At 46.0% G+C, this 19,479-nt stretch overlaps 1 protein-coding gene across 1 annotated transcript in view; it reads right to left on the bottom strand.

Moving 5' to 3' along the window:
* Positions 1-9,324: 9,324 nt before the first annotated feature.
* Positions 9,325-19,479, bottom strand: part of LOC147270850 (uncharacterized) — a 10,394-nt gene continuing 239 nt past the window's right edge. Inside the window, exons 1-8 of the mRNA XM_086205482.1 lie at positions 19,446-19,479; positions 19,235-19,328; positions 19,053-19,120; positions 18,730-18,945; positions 18,486-18,620; positions 18,334-18,402; positions 18,157-18,222; positions 9,325-18,045 (exon numbers count right to left, since the gene is read on the bottom strand). The exon at positions 19,446-19,479 is cut by the window's right edge and continues 239 nt beyond it. Of these exons, the coding sequence (XP_086061608.1) occupies positions 9,937-18,045; positions 18,157-18,222; positions 18,334-18,402; positions 18,486-18,620; positions 18,730-18,945; positions 19,053-19,120; positions 19,235-19,328; positions 19,446-19,479 (8,791 nt within the window). The 3' untranslated portion in view covers positions 9,325-9,936. The remainder of the gene's footprint in view (positions 18,046-18,156; positions 18,223-18,333; positions 18,403-18,485; positions 18,621-18,729; positions 18,946-19,052; positions 19,121-19,234; positions 19,329-19,445) is intronic.

Genomic DNA, 19,479 nt, shown 5'->3' with positions numbered 1-19,479 from the left:
GTGAAAGAAAGAAAGAATAATAGTGAAAAAAACTTAACAGTTTCAGATATAATTTTTGCCACCATAGGTTTCAATGGGAGACCTCACCCCCCTCTCCCCCCCCGGACCCTCCTGTGATGTTTTTAGAGGCCTGTGATCCTCCTAAGTGTGTATTTTTACTGCTTTTAGCGCTGACTTCGTGTCTCTCTGACTTCGAAACATAATAGGGTCTTCGCCCAGAAGTACCTTCTGGCTCAGGCCCTAATAAGTCAAGAAATTTTACAATTTCAGATAAAATTTTTGCCACCATAGGTTTCAATGGGGGACCTCACCCCCCGGTCCCCCCCCGGACCCTCCTGTGATGTTTTTAGAGGCCTGTGATCCTCCTAAGTGTGTGTTTTTACTGCTTTTAGCGCTGACTTCGTGTCTCTCTGACTTCGAAACATAATAGGGTCTTCGCCCAGAAGTACCTTCTGGCTCAGGCCCTAATAAGTCAAGAAATTTTACAATTTCAGATAAAATTTTTGCCACCATTGGTTTCAATGGGGGACCTCACCCCCCGGTCCCCCCCCGGACCCTCCTGTGATGTTTTTAGAGGCCTGTGATGTTCCTAAGTGTGTATTTTTACTGCTTTTAGCGCTGACTTCGTGTCTCTCTGACTTCGAAACATAATAGGGTCTTCGCCCAGAAGTACCTTCTGGCTCAGGCCCTAATTAAAGCTGCAAGCAGCGTCGTTAGGGCCTGAGCCCCCGCCTAACCGCGGCCGGATCGCCGGCCCGAATCCAACGGTGTAATCGGCAAATCCCTAGGCCTTGTAGTTTAGGAGATACGAGCCTCAGTTCGCTGCACAGTGCGAGTGCAGAGTTGAGAGCCGGCCCTTTAAGAGCCCCTCCCTTCTCTGCTCGCTCTCTGCCATCTGTGTCAGAGTGGAGAGCAGAGGAGGATTTGGCAGTTTAACTGTGAAACACAGTCATAACTCAGCATATGTGGGTCAAAAGTTGAATGTAAAGACATCAGTGCGTAGAGTTTTTTGTCAGGAATTCAATGGTGTGTTTTCTGAAGGTGTGAGTGTTTTAGTTTAGAAGCTACAAGTGTTTGTTTGAGAGTATGTACATGAGGGCAGAGACCCTCCAATTGTGGTTTCCATGACTACAGTAAACAAATGTCTGCCATCTGTGCCTGAGTGGAGAGAAGCTTAAAAGTGTACATTTTTAGTGTGTGAAAAGCAAATAACTCTGCATATGTTGCTTGGAAGTGGAATATAATACCATATTTTTGTAGAGATTTTTCTGAGGAATCGACTGGTGTGTTTTGTGAAGCTGTGAGAGTTTTAGTTTAGACGTGAGAAGCATTTGTTCGAGAGTTTGTACCATGAGAGGACACGGCCACCCCATTGACTTCCATTGTAAGCGTGAAACGTGTCTCCCCGACTTTGACGGCTTATAAAATGGGAACCGAGCGCGTAGTATATTAGCCTTTAAAGATTTTTGAAGAGCAGTGTTGGGAGAGTAGTGTGTGAAAGTCTGGAAGCGGTGCCATTTACGGTTTAGGAGGAGATAGATTTTGTTCGGGGAGTAAAAAATTCCTTTTTTTGACAGTTTTGTCCAATTTGTGGACATTGTGTTGTAGATAGGTGAGAGGTCAGAGTGTATGAAATTTTTGTCTTAATGAGACGATTCCAACGGTGTCGGTCCCATGTCTGTGGGACATTCGTGCAAGCAGTTATAGCGCTCCAAATTTTTTGCGAGTTTTTTGGCTCCCTAGGTGGCGCTATTGAGTTTTTGCGAAATTTTTTTTTTAAATATAAAATTTTTCGCCAGACCGGACGTTCGTGCCAAAATTCAGCGAATTTCATATATGTTCAGGGGGTGAAATTAAGGTTTAAACTGCAGCGGAAGAAAGAAAGAAAATTAAAGCTGCAAGCAGCGTTGTTAGGGCCTGAGCCCCCGCGCGGCCTACGGCCGCGTCCTTGACACCGGCCCCAATCCAACGGTGTAATCGGCAAATCCCTAGGCCTTGTAGTTTAGGAGATACGAGCCTCAGTGCGCTTCACAGTGTGAGTGCAGAGTTGAGAGCCGGCCCTTTAAGAGCCCCTCCCTTCTCTGCTCGCTCTCTGCCATCTCTGTCAGAGTGGAGAGCAGAGCTGAGAGCAGAGCTGCCAGCTGGCCCATTAAGAACCCCTCCCCCGCTGCACTGTGTCTGATCTGTGCTGGAGTGGAGAGAGTGGAGGATTAAGAGAAATGTAGTGTGTAAAAGCTGAATAAGTCGGCATACGTTGGTCAAAAGTCACACAAAATACCATATTTTTGTAGGGATTTTTGTCAGGAATACAGTGGTGTGTTTTTAAAAGCTGTGGAATGTATGGTGTAGATGTGAGAAGCATTTGTTTGAGAGTATGTACCCTGAGAGGACACGCTCTCCCCATAGACTTCCATTGTAAGGCGAAAAGTGTCTCCCCCACTTTGACGGCTCATAAAATCCAAACCGAGCGCGTAGTATATTAACCTTGAACAACTTTTAATCAGCACAGTTGGGAGAGTAATGTGTGAAAGTTTGGAAGACCTGGCATTTACGGTTTAGGAGGAGATAGATTTTGTTCGGGGCGCAAAATTGTCCAAAATTAGACATTCGTGTCCAAATTGTGGACATCCTGTTACAGTTAGGTCAGGGGTGTGAGTGTATGATTTATCCGTCTTGATGAGACGAGTTCAATGGTGTTTGTCCCATGTCTGTAGGACATTCCTACAGTCTGTGGCGTGGTTTTTTGTGTATGTAGGTGGCGCTATTGAGTAGAGCGCCTCTTTTTTTTTTAATTATCGAATTTTTCGCCGCACCCGATGTGCTTACCAAATTTGGTGAGTTTTCATGCATGTTTAGGGGGTCAAATTCACTTTTGAAGTGGCGAGTGTGACTTCGAAACATAATAGGGTCTTCGCCAGGGACTGGCTCAGGCCCTAATTAAAGCTGCAAGCAGCGTTGTTAGGGCCTGAGCCCCCGCCTAACCGCGGCCGGATCGCCGGCCCGAATCCAACGGTGTAATCGGCAAATCCCTAGGCCTTGTAGTTTAGGAGATACGAGCCTCAGTTCGCTGCACAGTGTGACTGCAGAGCTGAGAGCCGGCCCTTTAAGAGCCCCTCCCTTCTCTGCTCGCTCTCTGCCATCTCTGTCAGAGTGGAGAGCAGAGGAGGATTTGGCAGTTTTACTGACAAACACAGTCATAACTCAGCATATGTTGGTCAAAAGTTGAAAGTAAAGACATCAGTGCGTAGAGTTTTTTCTCAGGAATTCAATGGTGTGTTTTCTGAAGGTGTGAGTGTTTCAGTTTAGAAGCTACAAGTGTTTGTTTGAGAGTATGTACATGAGGGCAGAGACCCTCCAATTGTGGTTTCCATGACTACAGTAAACAAATCTCTGCCATCTGCCTGAGTGGAGAGCAGCCGAAAAGTGTACATTTTTAGTGTGTGAAAAGCAAATAACTCTGCATATGTTGCTTGGAAGTGGAATATAATACCATATTTTTGTAGAGATTTTTCTGAGGAATCGACTGGTGTGTTTTGTGAAGCTGTGAGAGTTTTAGTTTAGACGTGAGAAGCATTTGTTCGAGAGTTTGTACCATGAGAGGACACGGCCACCCCATTGACTTCCATTGTAAGCGTGAAACGTGTCTCCCCGACTTTGACGGCTTATAAAATCCAAACCGAGCGCGTAGTATATTAGCCTTTAAAGATTTTTGAAGAGCAGTGTTGGGAGAGTAATGTGTGAAAGTCTGGAAGCGGTGCCATTTACGGTTTAGGAGGAGATAGATTTTGTTCGGGGAGGAGCAAAAGTCCTCATTTTGACAGTTTTGTCCAATTTGTGGACATTGTGTTGTAGATAGGTCAGAGGTCAGAGCGTATGAAATTTTCGTCTTGATGAGACGAGTGCAACGGTGTTGGTCCCGTGTCTGTGGGACATTCGTACAAGCAGTTAGAGCGCTCCAAATTTTTTTCGAGTTTTTTTGCTCCCTAGGTGGCGCTATTGAGTTTTTGCGAATTTTTTTTTTTAAATATCAAATTTTTCGCCGGACCGGACGTACGTGCCAAATTTCAGCGAATTTCATATATGTTCAGGGGGTCAAATTAAGCGTTAAAGATTCCCGGATGAAAGAAAGAATAATAAGAAATTAAAGCTGCAAGCAGCGTTGTTAGGGCCTGAGCCCCCGCCTAACCGCGGCCGGATCGCCGGTCCGAATCCAACGGTGTAATCGGCAAATCCCTAGGCCTTGTAGTTTAGGAGATACGAGCCTCAGTTCGCTGCACAGTGCGACTGCAGAGCTGAGAGCCGGCCATTTTAGAGCCCCTCCCTTCTCTGCTCGCTCTCTGCCATCTGTGTCAGAGTGGAGAGCAGAGGAGGATTTGGCAGTTTAACTGTGAAACACAGTCATAACTCAGCATATGTTGGTCAAAAGTTGAATGTAAAGACATCAGTGCGTAGAGTTTTTTCTCAGGAATTCAATGGTGTGCTTTTTGAAGGTGTGAGTGTTTTAGTTTAGAAGATACAAGTGTTTGTTTGAGAGTATGTACATGAGGGCAGAGAAGCTCCAATTGTGGTTTCCATGACTACAGTAAACAAATCTCTGCCATCTGTGCAGGAGTGGAGAGCAGCTGAAAAGTGTACATTTTTAGTGTGTGAAAAGCAAATAACTCCGCATTTGTTGCTTGGAAGTGGAATATAATACCATATTTTTGTAGAGATTTTTCTGAGGAATCCAGTGGTGTGTTTTGTGAAGCTGTGAGAGTTTTAGTTTAGACGTGAGAAGCATTTGTTCGAGAGTTTGTACCATGAGAAGACACGGCCACCCCATTGACTTCCATTGTAAGTGTGAAAGGTGTCTCCCCCACTTTGACGGCTTATAAAATCCAAACCGAACGCGTAGTATATTAGCCTTTAAAGATTTTTGAAGAGCACAGTTGGGAGAGAAATGTGTGAAAGTTTGGAAGCGATGCCATTTACGGTTTAGGAGGAGATAGATTTTGTTCGGGGAGTAAAAAATTCCTTTTTTTGACAGTTTTGTCCAATTTGTGGACATTGTGTTGTAGATAGGTGAGAGGTCAGAGTGTATGAATTTTTCGTCTTAATGAGACGATTCCAACGGTGTTGGTCCCATGTCTGTGGGACATTCGTGGAAGCAGTTATAGCGCTCCCAATTTTTTTTTAGTTTTTTTGCTCCCTAGGTGGCGCTATTGAGTTTTGGTGAAATTTTTTTTTAAAATATAAAATTTTTTGCCAGACCGGACGTGCGTGCCAAAATTCAGCGAATTTCATGCATGTTCAGTGGGTGTAATTAAGGGTTTTTTTGGCGGCGGAACCGGAAAGAATAATAATTAAAGCTGCAAGCAGCGTTGTTAGGGCCTGAGCCCCCGCCTAACCGCGGCCGGATCGCCGGCCCCAATCCAACGGTGTAATCGGCAAATCCCTAGGCCTTGTAGTTTAGGAGATACGAGCCTCAGTGCGCTGCACAGTGTGAGAGCAGAGCTGAGAGCCGGCCCTTTAAGAGCCCCTCCCTTCTCTGCTCGCTCTCTGCCATCTCTGTCAGAGCTGAGAGCAGAGCTGAGAGCAGAGCTGAGAGCAGAGCTGCCAGCTGGCCCTTTAAGAACCCCTCCCCCGCTGCTCTGTCTCTGATCTGTGCTGGAGTGGAGAGAGTGGAGGATTCAGAGAAATGTAGTGTGTAAAAGCTGAATAAGTCGGCATACGTTGGTCAATAGTCACACAAAATACCATATTTTTGTAGGGATTTTTGTCAGGAATACAGTGGTGTGTTTTTAAAAGCTGTGGAATGTATGGTGTAGATGTGAGAAGCATTTGTTTGAGAGTATGTACCCTGAGAGGACACGCTCTCCCCAAAGACTTCCATTGTAAGGCGAAAAGTGTCTCCCCCACTTTGACGGCTCATAAAATCCAAACCGAGCGCGTAGTATATTAGCCTTTAAAGATTTTTGAAGAGCACAGTTGGGAGAGTAATGTGTGAAAGTTTGGAAGCCCTGGCATTTACGGTTCAGGAGGAGATAGATTTTGTTCGGGGCGCAAAATTGTCCAAAATTAGACATTCGTGTCCAAATTGTGGACATCCTGTTACAGTTAGGTCAGGGGTGTGAGTGTATGATTTATCCGTCTTGATGAGACGAGTTCAATGGTGTTCGTCCCATGTCTGTAGGACATTCCTACAGTCTGTGGCGTGGATTTTTGTGTATGTAGGTGGCGCTATTGAGTAGAGCGCCTCTTTTTTTTTTAATTATCGAATTTTTCGCCGCACCTGATGTGCTTACCAAATTTGGTGAGTTTTCATGCATGTTTAGGGGGTCAAATTTACTTTTGAAGTGGCGAGTGTGACTTCGAAACATAATAGGGTCTTCGCCAGGGACTGGCTCAGGCCCTAATTAAAGCTGCAAGCAGCGTTGTTAGGGCCTGAGCCCCCGCGCGGCCTACGGCCGCGTCCTTGACACCGGCCCCAATCCAACGGTGTAATCGGCAAATCCCTAGGCCTTGTAGTTTAGGAGATACGAGCCTCAGTTCGCTGCACAGCGTGACTGCAGAGCTGAGAGCCGGCCCTTTAAGAACCCCTCCCTTCTCTGCTCGCTCTCTGCCATCTGTGTCAGAGTGGAGAGCAGAGGAGGATTTGGCAGTTTTACTGTGAAACACAGTCATAACTCTGCATATGTTGGTCAAAAGTGTAATGTAAAGACGTCAGTTCGTAGAGTTTTTTCTCAGGAATTCAATGGTGTGTTTTCTGAAGGTGTGAGTGTTTTAATTTAGAAGCGACAAGTGTTTGTTTGAGAGTATGTACATGAGGGCAGAGAAGTGCCAATTGTGGTTTCCATGACTACAGTAAACAAATCTCTGCCATGTCTGTCAGAGCTGAGAGCAGAGCTGAGAGCAGAGCTGCCAGCTGGCCCATTAAGAACCCCTCCCCCGCTGCACTTTCTTTGATCTGTGCTAGAGTGGAGAGAGTGGAGGATTAAGAGAAATGTAGTGTGTAAAAGCTGAATAACTCGGCCTACGTTGGTGGAAAGTAACACAAAATACCATATTTTTGTAGGGATTTTTGTCAGGAATACAGTGATATGTTTTTAAAAGCTGTGCGATGTATGGTATAGACGTGAGAAGCATTTGTTCGAGAGTATGTACCATGAGAGGACACGGCCTCCCCATTGACTTCCATTGTAAGCGTAAAACGTGTCTCCCCCACTTTGAGGGCTTATAAAATCCAAACCGAGCGCGTAGTATATTAGCCTTTAAAGATTTTTGAAGAGCACAGTTGGGAGAGTAATGTGTGAAAGTTTGGAAGCCCTGGCATTTACGGTTTAGGAGGAGATAGATTTTGTTCGGGGAGTAAAAAAAGTCCTGATTTTGACAGTTTTGTCCAATTTGTGGACATTCTGTTGGAGATAGGTGAGGGGTCAGAGTGTAAGAATTGTTCGTGTTGATGAGACGAGTCCAACGGTGTTGGTCCCATGTCTGTGGGAGTTTTGTGTGAGGAGTTATAGCGCGCGAAATTAAAAAAAATTATCTTTTTTTTGTGTGGCTCCCTAGGTGGCGCTATAGACTTTAGTGGCGTTTTTGTTTTTGATTAGTGAATGTTGAGACATACCGAACGATTGTGCCAAATTTCAGCGAATTTCATGCATGTTCAGGGGGTCAAATTAGATTATGCGCGTTATGCGCATTATGCGCATATAGCGCGCACTCATTGAGAGCAAGAACAGTATAATACCAGGTTTTGAATGGGTGTGTATGTGAAAACTGGCTCCGGGCCGTCTGGCCCAGTTGCCTCATGGGTGTTGGGGGGGCCTGGGACACTGTTTAGTGTGTGTTTTTAGTGTTTTTAGTGCTGCTAATGTGTTGCTCTGCCGAGCAAACATAATAGGGTCTTCGCCAGAAGTACCTTCTGGCTCAGGCCCTAATTAAAGCTGCAAGCAGCGTTGTTAGGGCCTGAGCCCCCGCCTAACTGCGGCCGGATCGCCGGCCCGAATCCAACGGTATAATCGGCAAATCCCCAGGCCTTGTAGTTTAGGAGATACGAGCCTCAGTTCGCTGCACAGCATGACTGCAGAGTTGAGAGCCGGCCCTTTAAGAGCCCCTCCCTTCTCTGCTCGCTCTCTGCCATCTGTGTCAGAGTGGAGAGCAGAGGAGGATTTGGCAGTTTTACTGTGAAACACAGTCATAACTCAGCATATGTTGGTCAAAAGTTGAAAGTAAAGACATCAGTGCGTAGAGTTTTTTCTCAGGAATTCAATGGTGTGTTTTTTGAAGGTGTGTGTGTTTTAGTCTAGAAGCTACAAGTGTTTGTTTGAGAGTATGTACATGAGGGCAGAGAAGCTCCAATTGTGGTTTCCATGACTGCAGTAAACAAATCTCAGCCATCTGTATTAGACTGTAGGGCAGAGGAGGACTTTGCCAGTTTTACTGTTAAAAACAGTCATTAACTCTCCATATGTTGGCCAATAGTAATATTTTAGACCATCTTTTCCAGTTGTGACTCCAAGTGCTGAGCTGACAGCATTGATCCGTCTGCCTGTCATCTTCTGTCCTACCTTTGTCTAAGTTTGATGTGCTTCTCCTAGTGAAGGTGTTGAATGACATCATCAATCCCAGGGTGTTGGAGAAGTGCTCCTCCATCCATGTTGGTATCAAAGTGGTGAGAGTTGAAGTTGAGGAGGTAGAAGCTCCAGTTGGACCCAAAGTGTGACTGCAGATGTGACAGCTTCATATTGACCCTTGTGTTCATCATTGTCTGTGCTACCTGTTGGCTGTCACTTTACTGTGGTTCTTCCAGTTAAGTTGCTGAATATCATCAAGCATGAATGTGGCAAAATACAGCATTGAAAACAGGACATTTGACTGTGGATTAGAAAGTTCAACATTCATTGTCCATGTACACTGTTATTGTGACAATAAAAGACAGACATCAGCTGTGGTGAACATGTGAATTTATTAACTGATTAATTTGAACAAAAGGTCAATTAGAGACAGTCACTGCATGTGTAACAAAATGGAAATTATAAATCTGAAGTCAAATAAAAATGCATTTAGAACATACAGTGAACATAATTAATCAAAGTAATTTAGACCTTAAATGAAATTTCTCCCCGTTGGGGTTCAATGAACAAACTATTTACAAGTTTAGTGAAAGAAACCCAACATTCCCACATGAGCAAGCACTTGGCGACGGTGGTGAGGAAAAACTCCCTTTTACAGGAAGAAACCTCAGGCAGAACCAGGCTCAAAGTGGGCGGCCACCTGCCTGGACCGGTTGGGGTTGAGAGGGAGAGGGAGAGAGATGGGGCTGGGGTGGAGAGGGGAGATAGACTTGGGGGTGAGGGGCGGGGGCAGTGGGAGAAGAGGAGAGAGATACAGAGAGAGAGAGAGACAAAGAGGGAGGGGGCTGAGAGGAGAGACAACAGGCAAAAATACATACAGAATACATTTATAAAACATTCATAAGAGACCAACAGCAATAATGTGACAGACAGTGACTCACAACAACTATAAATAACCAACAACAACTATAAATATCAACTACAACAACGTGCTGTGACCCATGATTGTCACGCAGCACCAGTGGAACCATGATTCGTGGAGCTAAACTACCAACTCATAGTCACTACAAAACTGCAGTAAGTGCAGTGCGTGACAGTGGAATAAGTTAATAATAAATACATGAATAAATACCTTAAAAACCGTGCATGTCAAGACATGCACAGAATAAATAGCCAAAGTTAAAAAGGTTTAAAAAGTTAAAAGGTTAAAAAGGGCACAGAGAGGTGGAGTGGGACTTTCTATTCTAACAAATGCCAACAGTCATGCCAGGCTTCCTATCAACAACAGGTCCGAGTCAACTTGTCCTACCAGCACACACAGAGCCAACTGAGCTGACATGAGGCTAGTATTTGACCTGGGACAGCCATGTAGCTTTGACACTCAGTCATCCTGGTGGTCAGAATCGCCCTGGAAATCCTCAAAGTCATCCAAGCTAAACAAACTGGCGAGGTCATCTAACTCCCCCTGATCATCTGAAACAGAAAACCTACACAGGATCCCTTCGTGATCGCTGAAGTAGGCTGGCCAGACTGCACATTCCACGTCGTACTGTGACGTTTTAACGTAAACGTGGTCAATTAGCGTCCCCTTTTCTGTGGTCTCTTGTGTCACGTGTTGGGTGAACCCTTTTTCTTCCATAAATTTACAAATTGATGACCCTTTCAAAATATTCTCATTAAAGTCTCCCATGACTACAACAGTGTTACTTGTTGGAGTTAACCAGTCAAGCAACCTCCCCACATTGCCTTTGAACAGCAAATTTGGATACGCTGGTGGACGGTAAATGACGGCCAGGGAAATGCTCAATTTTTTGTGCAGGCACACCAAGCACTCCAGATTGAAATCGGGTACCTGCAGAATGTCGACGTCCGAATGGGCTAAACTATACAGGCCGACGCCACCGCGTTCTAACTGCTGGAATTTGGAGAATGTGGGGTCAGCGGCGCTGTAACACAGAGACCGAGGACGACTGTGGAAATCGTAGCCGGAAATTTGCACACAGTCCAATGAGGACTGTGCAGTGAGCCATGTTTCTGTGACAGCAATGCAGTTAAGCTGCAAATGCTGCGTGCAGGACACCAAGTCTAGCAGGTGGCGACTTAAACTTTGTACGTTCATCAAATACACCGCGAACTGTGTATTTGATGAAGGCTGCTCAATCAAAAATGGAGGCATGCTAGCTATGGCCTCCTTAATGGTGTCCTTGCAGTAAATGGCTTTCTCTTCAAAGTCCTTGATGATCAGTCCCGACAAGGCCCTAACACGACTGAGAGCTACATACGCCTGCCCAGGTGCAAATACCTTCTTTAAACTGACAACAGCCTGGTCTACAGTCAACCCCTGCACTTTGTGGACTGTACAAGCCCACGCTAGCCTGAGGGGAAACTGCACCCGCACACAACCGCGCTTCCTGGTCTTCTCCCTGTCTGGTTCAATAGCAGTAGAATGCCTGTATTCTACTGCTGCGTGTGGACGCTCTGTCCTCCTCTGTCTGCCAATGTTTTCGTTATCGAACTTGACGTAAATTCTCAGAGGAAATGTGGGGTCGGGGCCAAATTCAATGTAGCTGACAGTGCCACACGCGCCATTGACCAGACCGTCCTGGACGTCGACGTTACGACAGAGCATGACTCTGGCGTTTTTGGCCAAACACAATTTAGATTCCAAACACGTGCCCTGCCCCTTGCTAATGATTCCAGGTTCCAATTTGCCGGTTTTGCGGTTCGGCGTAAAGTCTTTAGCGTCAATTTCAACATAATCTGGGCACGTGCGGAACAACTGGTTCAAATTGAAGTCTTCCACTTGCACATTTGTGGTGAAAATATGCAAGGCCGAGCTATCTTCCCCTGTCTCTCGCGATTTCAAAATTTGGACGTCGCCGTCTAACATGGGGGTTTTCTTGGAACGCACCCGAAGCCTGTTCAACATCTCAGCAAAGGAGCTGTCCTTCTGTCTGACGACAGTGGTCAGCTCCACCACGCTAAAGTGGCACCACAGGTCCACACCAACCTGACCAGCGTACAGCGGCTTCCCTTTAACGGGAGGCAACTGGTAGAAGTCACCGACGGCTATGACGCTAACATTACCAAATGGGGAAAAGTCACCGGTCTGTTTAAGCTGCCTCAACCTGCCGTGAACGTATGCCAACAGATTGTGATCAACCATGCTAATCTCATCAATGATGACAATTTGGAGGTCTCTAAATGTGGCCCTTAGAGAGTTCAGTTTGTCTTCTCCCAAGGGTGTGTAAGGCAAGCTGGAGTGTGTGCCAATACTCAGCGAGTGATGAATTGTTGCTGCATTTAAAGTGTATGCAGCTATGCCCGTGGAGGCCATTAACAGAACCGAAATGCTATCTGGTTGATGACAAAGTGTTGCCAGCAGTCTCCCGGCCTCGTACTGAATTGCCCTGATTAAGTGACTTTTCCCCGTCCCTGCACCGCCTGTCAAAAACACATGCAGAGGCTCTGGGTTCTTACCCATGGCCTTCTGCAGACACCACTGTCTAACTTTGTTGAAGACAGCCATTTGCGTCTCGTTCAGAGACCTAACTAAGGCCAAGCCGTCACTTCTGGGCAAAATGCTCCTGTTCCTCTCCAAAAACACATCTGTTTTTGGTTTGGCAGCCGCCAAATCGGGAACATTTTGTAAGGCGTCGGCCAAATGCTCATCAGCATTTTCGCCTTGCCTTTGCTCTTTCATCTCCTCTAAACACTCGAGGCGTTCCGCTTCCAGCTCAGGACAGAGCTCCCCCCAAACATCCTCATCCACCTGACCTTGCTGAGCAATCTCCTCAGCGTGATCCAACTCAGGACAATCGACCTCAAACCTGGCCCTGTTCTCATCGACGACGCTTTGCACCGACTTCATCGAACCGTCCCTAAACCTAACCTCTCCATCCTTATAGAACTGACTGAACAGATGAAAACCCTCAGGTTTCAGATCTGCGTCAATTCTGTAATGGAGATACATCTGAAGCAGACTCTGATAGTGTGCTTCCTCTTGCTTCTCTAAATCAAACCGCATGTAGCGCACAACAGCGAACTGAGACCGCGTTCTCCTCAAGATGAAGCCAAGTCCATTCTTCAGTTGAATCATGTTCTTGGACTTTTCATTCTTGCTGAGAAGACGATACTCAGACGCAAACGTAGCCATACACATGTCGTCAAAAACCTCATTATCTGGCCTGCTCCTATACCTATCTACGATATTCGGCATCCACATATCCTCTGACCTCATGTCACCACAAGTGGCTTTCTGCCTCAACACACTGAGGGGTAAACTCATTCTAACTACATTTGCCCCTGTTGGCACAAAAACAACCTTCCTGGAACACTCCCTGAGATGCATGTTCGTTAGCCTGTACACCGACTCCTGGGCACAAACGTCCCTGTTGTGCAAATACACACTTCCTAATTTTTTCAAAGCCTCTCTAGCAGAGAGATTTGATTGTTTGGATGCTTCTTTTTGTGCGTTGGCCAATAAAAGCCCAATTTCTCTCTCGGCTTTGGTTATATACGAAATGATGTAAATGATTACTGCATAGGCATCGGTGACAAAGCTAATGTCCATGTTAGCATTCCAGCACTTCAACAATTTCCTATTGTACTGGTTCACCCAGACATCCTTTACCCCTCTTTTATAGACTACCCTAGTCTTTGTGTGCAGGCGCTTATAAGCCAGCTCAAAAATGTCCTGATTAATGCCCAGAGTCTGGAACAAGTGGTCCACGCTAGCGTAGGCCACTTCTCCTGCGTCCGCTTTTTTAACAGCCTTCTTCACGGCTTTCAAAATGGCGTGTGCCGTCTCCTTATTAATGGGATTCGTGTCTTGAAAACAATTACAGACCGGCACGCTTGTTGACTGAGGATTCTCTCTGGCCTTCGGATCACAGGTACAGGTTTTAATTTCCGTTTTACAAACAAAAGTCCGGGCCGAAACAACTTTTGGGAAATGGAAGCGACACGTTCCGTGTTTCAAGCAGGATTTGGTGTGTCGCCTGGAGTGGGCTTGAACCGATGCCACGATAGCCGATAACGTGTCATCGTCAGGGTTTAAGTCGCAGGTGACATATTGGTCAATAAATGCCACCACTTCCTCATCTGTGTTCTTATCAATTTGGGGAGCCCCCTCAATCCAAAACAGACAGTGGACATGAGGGGAGCCGCGCTGCTGAAATTCTACCCTATAAAAGTAATCTGTGATTTTGCCAATCGGTTGTGAAGGAGACTTGAGAACCTCGTTCAAGAAGCAATGCCACCTGTAGTCAAACATCCTCGCGGCTGTCACGGGGTTCCTCCGCAACAGCTCGCACCTGTCTGCCCACTCCAAATCCTCTACCGTCTGCGTTCTGCCCTCCTGCTTCAGGATACTGGTCAGGAGATTCTGCCAGCGCAGATCAGCAGACGAAAACGAACAGAACCACGTCGGAATCCCCAACTGACGGACGCATGCTAACAGGTCCTTCTGAACCGACTGCCAAAAGGCAGGCGTTCCTCGAATGGGCTTCAGAAATCTGAAGCCCTCGTCGACCTGCAACATCTGCTTCAAAGTGTCCTCGTTCATCAGCATCGCTGCGCTAACCTTCTGGGACTTGTGACCTGCCCTACCCTTACGCCCTGCCACGGAAACTTTCGAGGACACTTGCTCAGTCTCAGACATGTACTGACTGAAGAAAATGTACTCAACGTTGCCGGAATAGCGGCCATCCGCATGCATAATCCGGTTGTTGAAGTACCGCGTCAATGTCAACGCTTGCGAGCGCCCGTCGTGAAATGTTTTCCTACCCAGAGGAAACAAGACGGGGAAACACTTGGCCTCGTTCGTGTGGTCAGAAAGCAGCCTAACTGGACTATTCCCTTCCGCAGGCGCCACGTTGATTATGTCCTCGAAATACTGGTCTAATGCTTCCTGACCAATATCAACAGGCATAAGGCAAGTGTCCTGAAACATGCAGTGCTGCTGTCTGTCATGCAACAGTTCATCTTGAATTATTTCTGTTGAATCATCTATCACGTCGTCTTGACCACCTGACGGAGCTGTCACCGCACCCTCTGAAACGACCTGCTTCTGCTCACAAGACTCTGCCCCATCTACGACAGCTCCGTCCTCACCGTCAGACTGAACCTCCTCAGTCTCGCCATCGTCCTGGCGACAAAAGTCATTGACCCAATCCTCATTGAAGTCAATGTCCTTGTAAAAAGGATTATTCCTTTTTAAAAAGTGCAGCGCCTGTCTTACTCGTGTACTATCGACAAACTGATATCGATAATGGCCTTTGTAGGTCAACTTGCGTTTAAGTTTGACCTGCATCATGGACCCTTCCACGCTAGTCCTAGGCAACACATTGGTTGTCTGCACGACATTAGCCGGAACGCATGTTACCGGCCCATGTACTCCGTTCTGCCCCCCTTTGGGCAATGCCAACAATTTCATGAACGGAATATGCAGCGCAATCAAGTGTTGCTCCAAGCTATTTAAGCATCCCAGTTCCGGCGGAATGGGATCCGGTGTTAGGTTATTGACCCAACACTCAGCTGGAATCTGCCCCTTTGAAATCTTACTGTGACACGTATGGCAGATCCAAAGTTCCCCTCTACAAGCTGCCAAAACACAAGGCACAACACAATCACTACAACACCTATGCAAATACGTGTCACTAATGCATCGGTTAGCAACGGCAACTCTAGCAGAATTTCCAGCGTACATTTCATAACTACAACCCAGCACCTGAGTTCTGAACAACAACCGATGACACACACAACAAATGAACTCAGGGCCGTCTCTAACCTTCTCCAAGAATCGTTCCATGACAAAGTTGAAGTCTTGACACTTTTCATATGCGCTTTTCCTACTTAATTGAGCGGTCGCTATCACTTTTTGCTTAAAATCACAATCGTCACGATACTTTTGGCGAATTTGTTTATTTGCACCTCTAACTTTTTGTTTATGCAAAATGTTTTGTCTGTACTTGATGATACTTGCGGCTCTAACTCTCTGTCTATGCAAAATGTTTTCTCTGTACTTGATGATACTTGCGGCTTGAACTCTCTGTCTATGCAAAATGTTTTTTCTGTACTTGATGATACTTGCGGCTCTAACTCTCTGTCTATGCAAAATGTTTTGTCTGTACTTGATGATACTTGCGGCTCTAACTCTCTGTCTGTGTTTGACATTTTGTCTGTATTTAATGATACTGCTGGCTTTAAGTTGCTGTCTATGGTGGATATTATGTTTATATTTTGCTACACTAGTTGATTTAACGCGATGTCGGTGCTCAACGTCTAGTCTATATTTCAACATACTGGCAGCTTTGCTTTTTTCCTTAACTGCCTCTCTGTGCTGGATGTTTTGCTGGTAACTTTTCTTACTCCTTGCTTTACTAATTTCTTTGACACGTTGTTTATGTGCCAATTGCATGTGATATTTAATATGACTTGTTAATTTTTTCCTTTCCCGACAGATTGCATTTTCAGAATATGTTTGTCTATGTTTCAAGGCATTTTGTTTAGTGATCAACATATTTAATTTTTCGTGTTTCCTTTTCTTTTGCATCAAATATTGTGATCTCCGAGAGGTAACATTAACTTTTCCCTGACTATCATTTTGCACAATGTTATCGGTGTCAAGACCCTTGTCAGAAACTACAAATGGGAAGTTACATTCTGTAGATTCAATGTCAACATCCTTCATTGTAGTCCTCAAGGTGTAAATTGGCACATCCACAAGTTTACAACAACCATAACACGTCTGTTGTCCAGGCTTAAACACACAGACCACATTCTCAAAATGCCTGTCCAGGATGTTCTCTACATAAATGCACTGTGGGGAGAAATGGGCACCAGCACTGCTATACTGAATCCAACGTCCATGAATAAAAGTACAAACGCTAACTTCCAACCAATCTGCTGTGACCTGTATCTCCACCTCAGTGGCCCAAGTGTTGACATATTTCATCCTGGACTGCTGGAGGTACTGTGACACAGAGGAATACTGTTCTCTCAAAAGAGAGACATATTTCTGAGCATTTCTCTCCAGCTCTTTACAAACACCTGATCTAATCTTGCGATGGTGCTTCTGAGAGCCACTCACTGCCTGCGAGATGGCTCTGAAGAAGCAGTTCCCATCAGCAACGATCCTCTCATTCTTACATGGAGGACCGATCAATCCAACTTCTGTTGAGAGTGGAGGATTGACCTTGTCAAAATCAACATTTAACTTTTGACATAAAGATTTACAAGTATCAACACCAAGAGGACAAAACATCAGCGCACCATTTCTGACAGCTTCAATCATTTCTATGTCTCTGTCAAGTGTACTGTCATCAAGTCTTTGTAATTTATTTGACACGTAGGTGTCAGGAGAAATGTTGCGTTTTATGCCATGGCTACGATGTGGTTCTTCCTGTGACGCAGTACTGACAAAATGGGACGAAGTCTGGTCAGCAATGTGAGACATTTCCAGATGTGCAGCTACACAATTAACATCCTCAGATATGTGCACAGAGCCATCATGTACCATTTGCTCAGTAAAAGTAGGCTGTGTTGTCGTTCTGGATTCAATCGTACAACTGTCTGCAGACACACCAGACGGAACTGGATTTACACTCGGAATCACAAGAACACCACACAGTTCAAAAAGTTTCTGGTTTGAACTGAGACTCTCAGCCAAACAGCAGATGTAGTGGTGGAGGTCATCAATGCAAGCAAAATGTAGAACCACACTCGTACCACGGCAATGTGACAAGCCACTATAATTACGTGAGTGACTGTCAACAACAGCAAACTGTCCATCCTGATGGATGATGGAAGTGGTGTTTCCACACAGTGTCATAAGACATGTGCTGTACTGACTGAAGATCCTGGCCAGTCCATCACGCAGACTGATAAAGACACCAAAGTCAACCAGCTCCCCTTCAGTCACACCAACTTCACCTAAGAGCACATCCCCAAAATGGAAGCTGCATATCTGTCCATCAACTTCCAACTGCTGTGGCAGATCAGGAACAGATAGCAGATTTGAGGGATGTCTAAATGAGCCACTGTCACGCAAGAAGGTGTATAACTGATCACCTTCAAACAAGATGCGATCCAGATCACACCGTACCCAGGAGAACACACTGCTAAGTGTGTGTTTGGCTAAGCTGACCAAAGCAATAGCCATACACTGTAGTCCTCCGTATCTGAACTGCTCATGTCCCTGATGAAATGAGCCCTTCACACATTTAAGTAGCCTAATCCCTCTACTATTCGGAGCTACCAGTGCCACATCATTGCTGTTGGAATCTGCATTTGCCACTTTAACATCATGCAACGTAATGAAGTCAGACTTAGCTTTGGTGTGCGTGGTCTGCGTTGGTTCCTGGACAGTTGATTCCGTCAGCAAGGCAGGGCGAGCTGCGGCAACATCCGTCCTGGGACCCTCTGGCACCACGGCAGCAGTCAGTGGCACTGCAGACTCCTCCAGGCACACCTTGGCTGCCACCTCCACCTGATAGAAGATGAAAAGAGAATGTTAAATGTGAATGAAGTAGGAGAGGAAATGTTGGTGATTTGAATGAGCCACAAGAAGTAAACTGTATGCAATTAAAGCAAGGCTAACCTGCTGCGCTGCTGGACGGGGCTTGGAGGCGGACACGTTCAGACGGGCAGGTGGTGTTGCCAGCACCTAAATGAAGAAAACGAGAGTAAGTACAAAAGAAATGGATTTATAGGTTTAAGTAAAAATGCAGGTATAAGTTATATTGCAGTTATTGGAAGAAAAGATCCAAACACCAACCTGTCGCTTTCCTCCTTTGGGCTTTGAGGCAACACGTTGGCGCTGGCGCTTCCCGTGCCCAGGGGAAGGCTGAAGGAAAGAGAGAATTTTTTTCAGAACATCTGATATGTATGTAGGCTTGAAACAGTACATGTAATGGGTGGTATAGTTACCTGGCCAGCTGGTGGAGCAGCAGTGCAGCCAGAGCCAGAAGAAGGTGAAACCTTCTCCATGGCATCCAGCATGTCACTGCTGAACCACACCGGGTTGGAGGGGATGGCAGACCGTCGGGCCGGAGGTGTACCAGTCTTTCAAACAGACAGCAAAGAGGGGAAGGAGGATAGATGTTAGATGTTGTTCATGAGAACAAGTGTTAAGAAATGTGCATTTGGATAATGTAGCAGTGAAAGACGTTACCGCGCATGCCCGTCCAACGACGGTCCACTCCCGGGGGTCACGACGACGAGGCACAGGAACGTGTCCCGTCACGATCACCCTGGGAGACACCCTGACACGTGGCGATGTGCGGGGTGACACGGTGGGCTGTGGTGGAGGGGGGGCGAGCTGACGGACCGCGGCGTTCCACAGCAGGTCCACCACAACCGGCATGCCATCGGAGTCGCTGAGATGCACCTGAAAGACAGGAAAACAAAGCAGACTTTAATGGGGGTCACGTGGCATGGGAGAAGAGGGCATTAAAGAATGCGACCTATGTAAAAGACGACATTGGCTGTACTTACACCGTCGTGGCACCACAGCTCCAACCGATGGACTGGGAGGTGCTCCGCCATAGACACGTATGGGATACCTGAGAGGTGTGGACAGAATAAATATATATTATAATGGTGTAAGGTGCATTACATAATAAAACTTCAAAATATGAATATGATTGGACAAGGACATGTGGAAAAGTGTAACATACCCATGCGCGCTGTGACACGGCGGTATTCCTGACGTAGCAGGTCCTGCAAGGCCGGATCGATGGTTAAGCGTGGAGGGAAATCCATCACTAACACCTTGAAGGGCGAAATGAAAGAAATGTTAAGTGTTTATGTAAATAATGACATAAGTAACAAGTGTGACTGTAGGACGGAAGACATAATAGTAACAGTATATGACAAACAGAAGCTCACCGTCGGCCAGAGGCTGCTGACTGTGGTCAGGAGA

Source organism: Aulostomus chinensis, chromosome 1, assembly GCF_037954235.1.
Source record: "Aulostomus chinensis isolate RoL2024-O1b breed Wild chromosome 1, RoL_Achi_v1.0, whole genome shotgun sequence".
In the NCBI taxonomy this organism is placed as follows: Eukaryota; Metazoa; Chordata; class Actinopteri; order Syngnathiformes; family Aulostomidae; genus Aulostomus; species Aulostomus chinensis.
The sequence above is the reverse complement of the archived record's forward strand: the minus strand, read 5'-3'. Positions and strand labels throughout refer to the sequence as shown.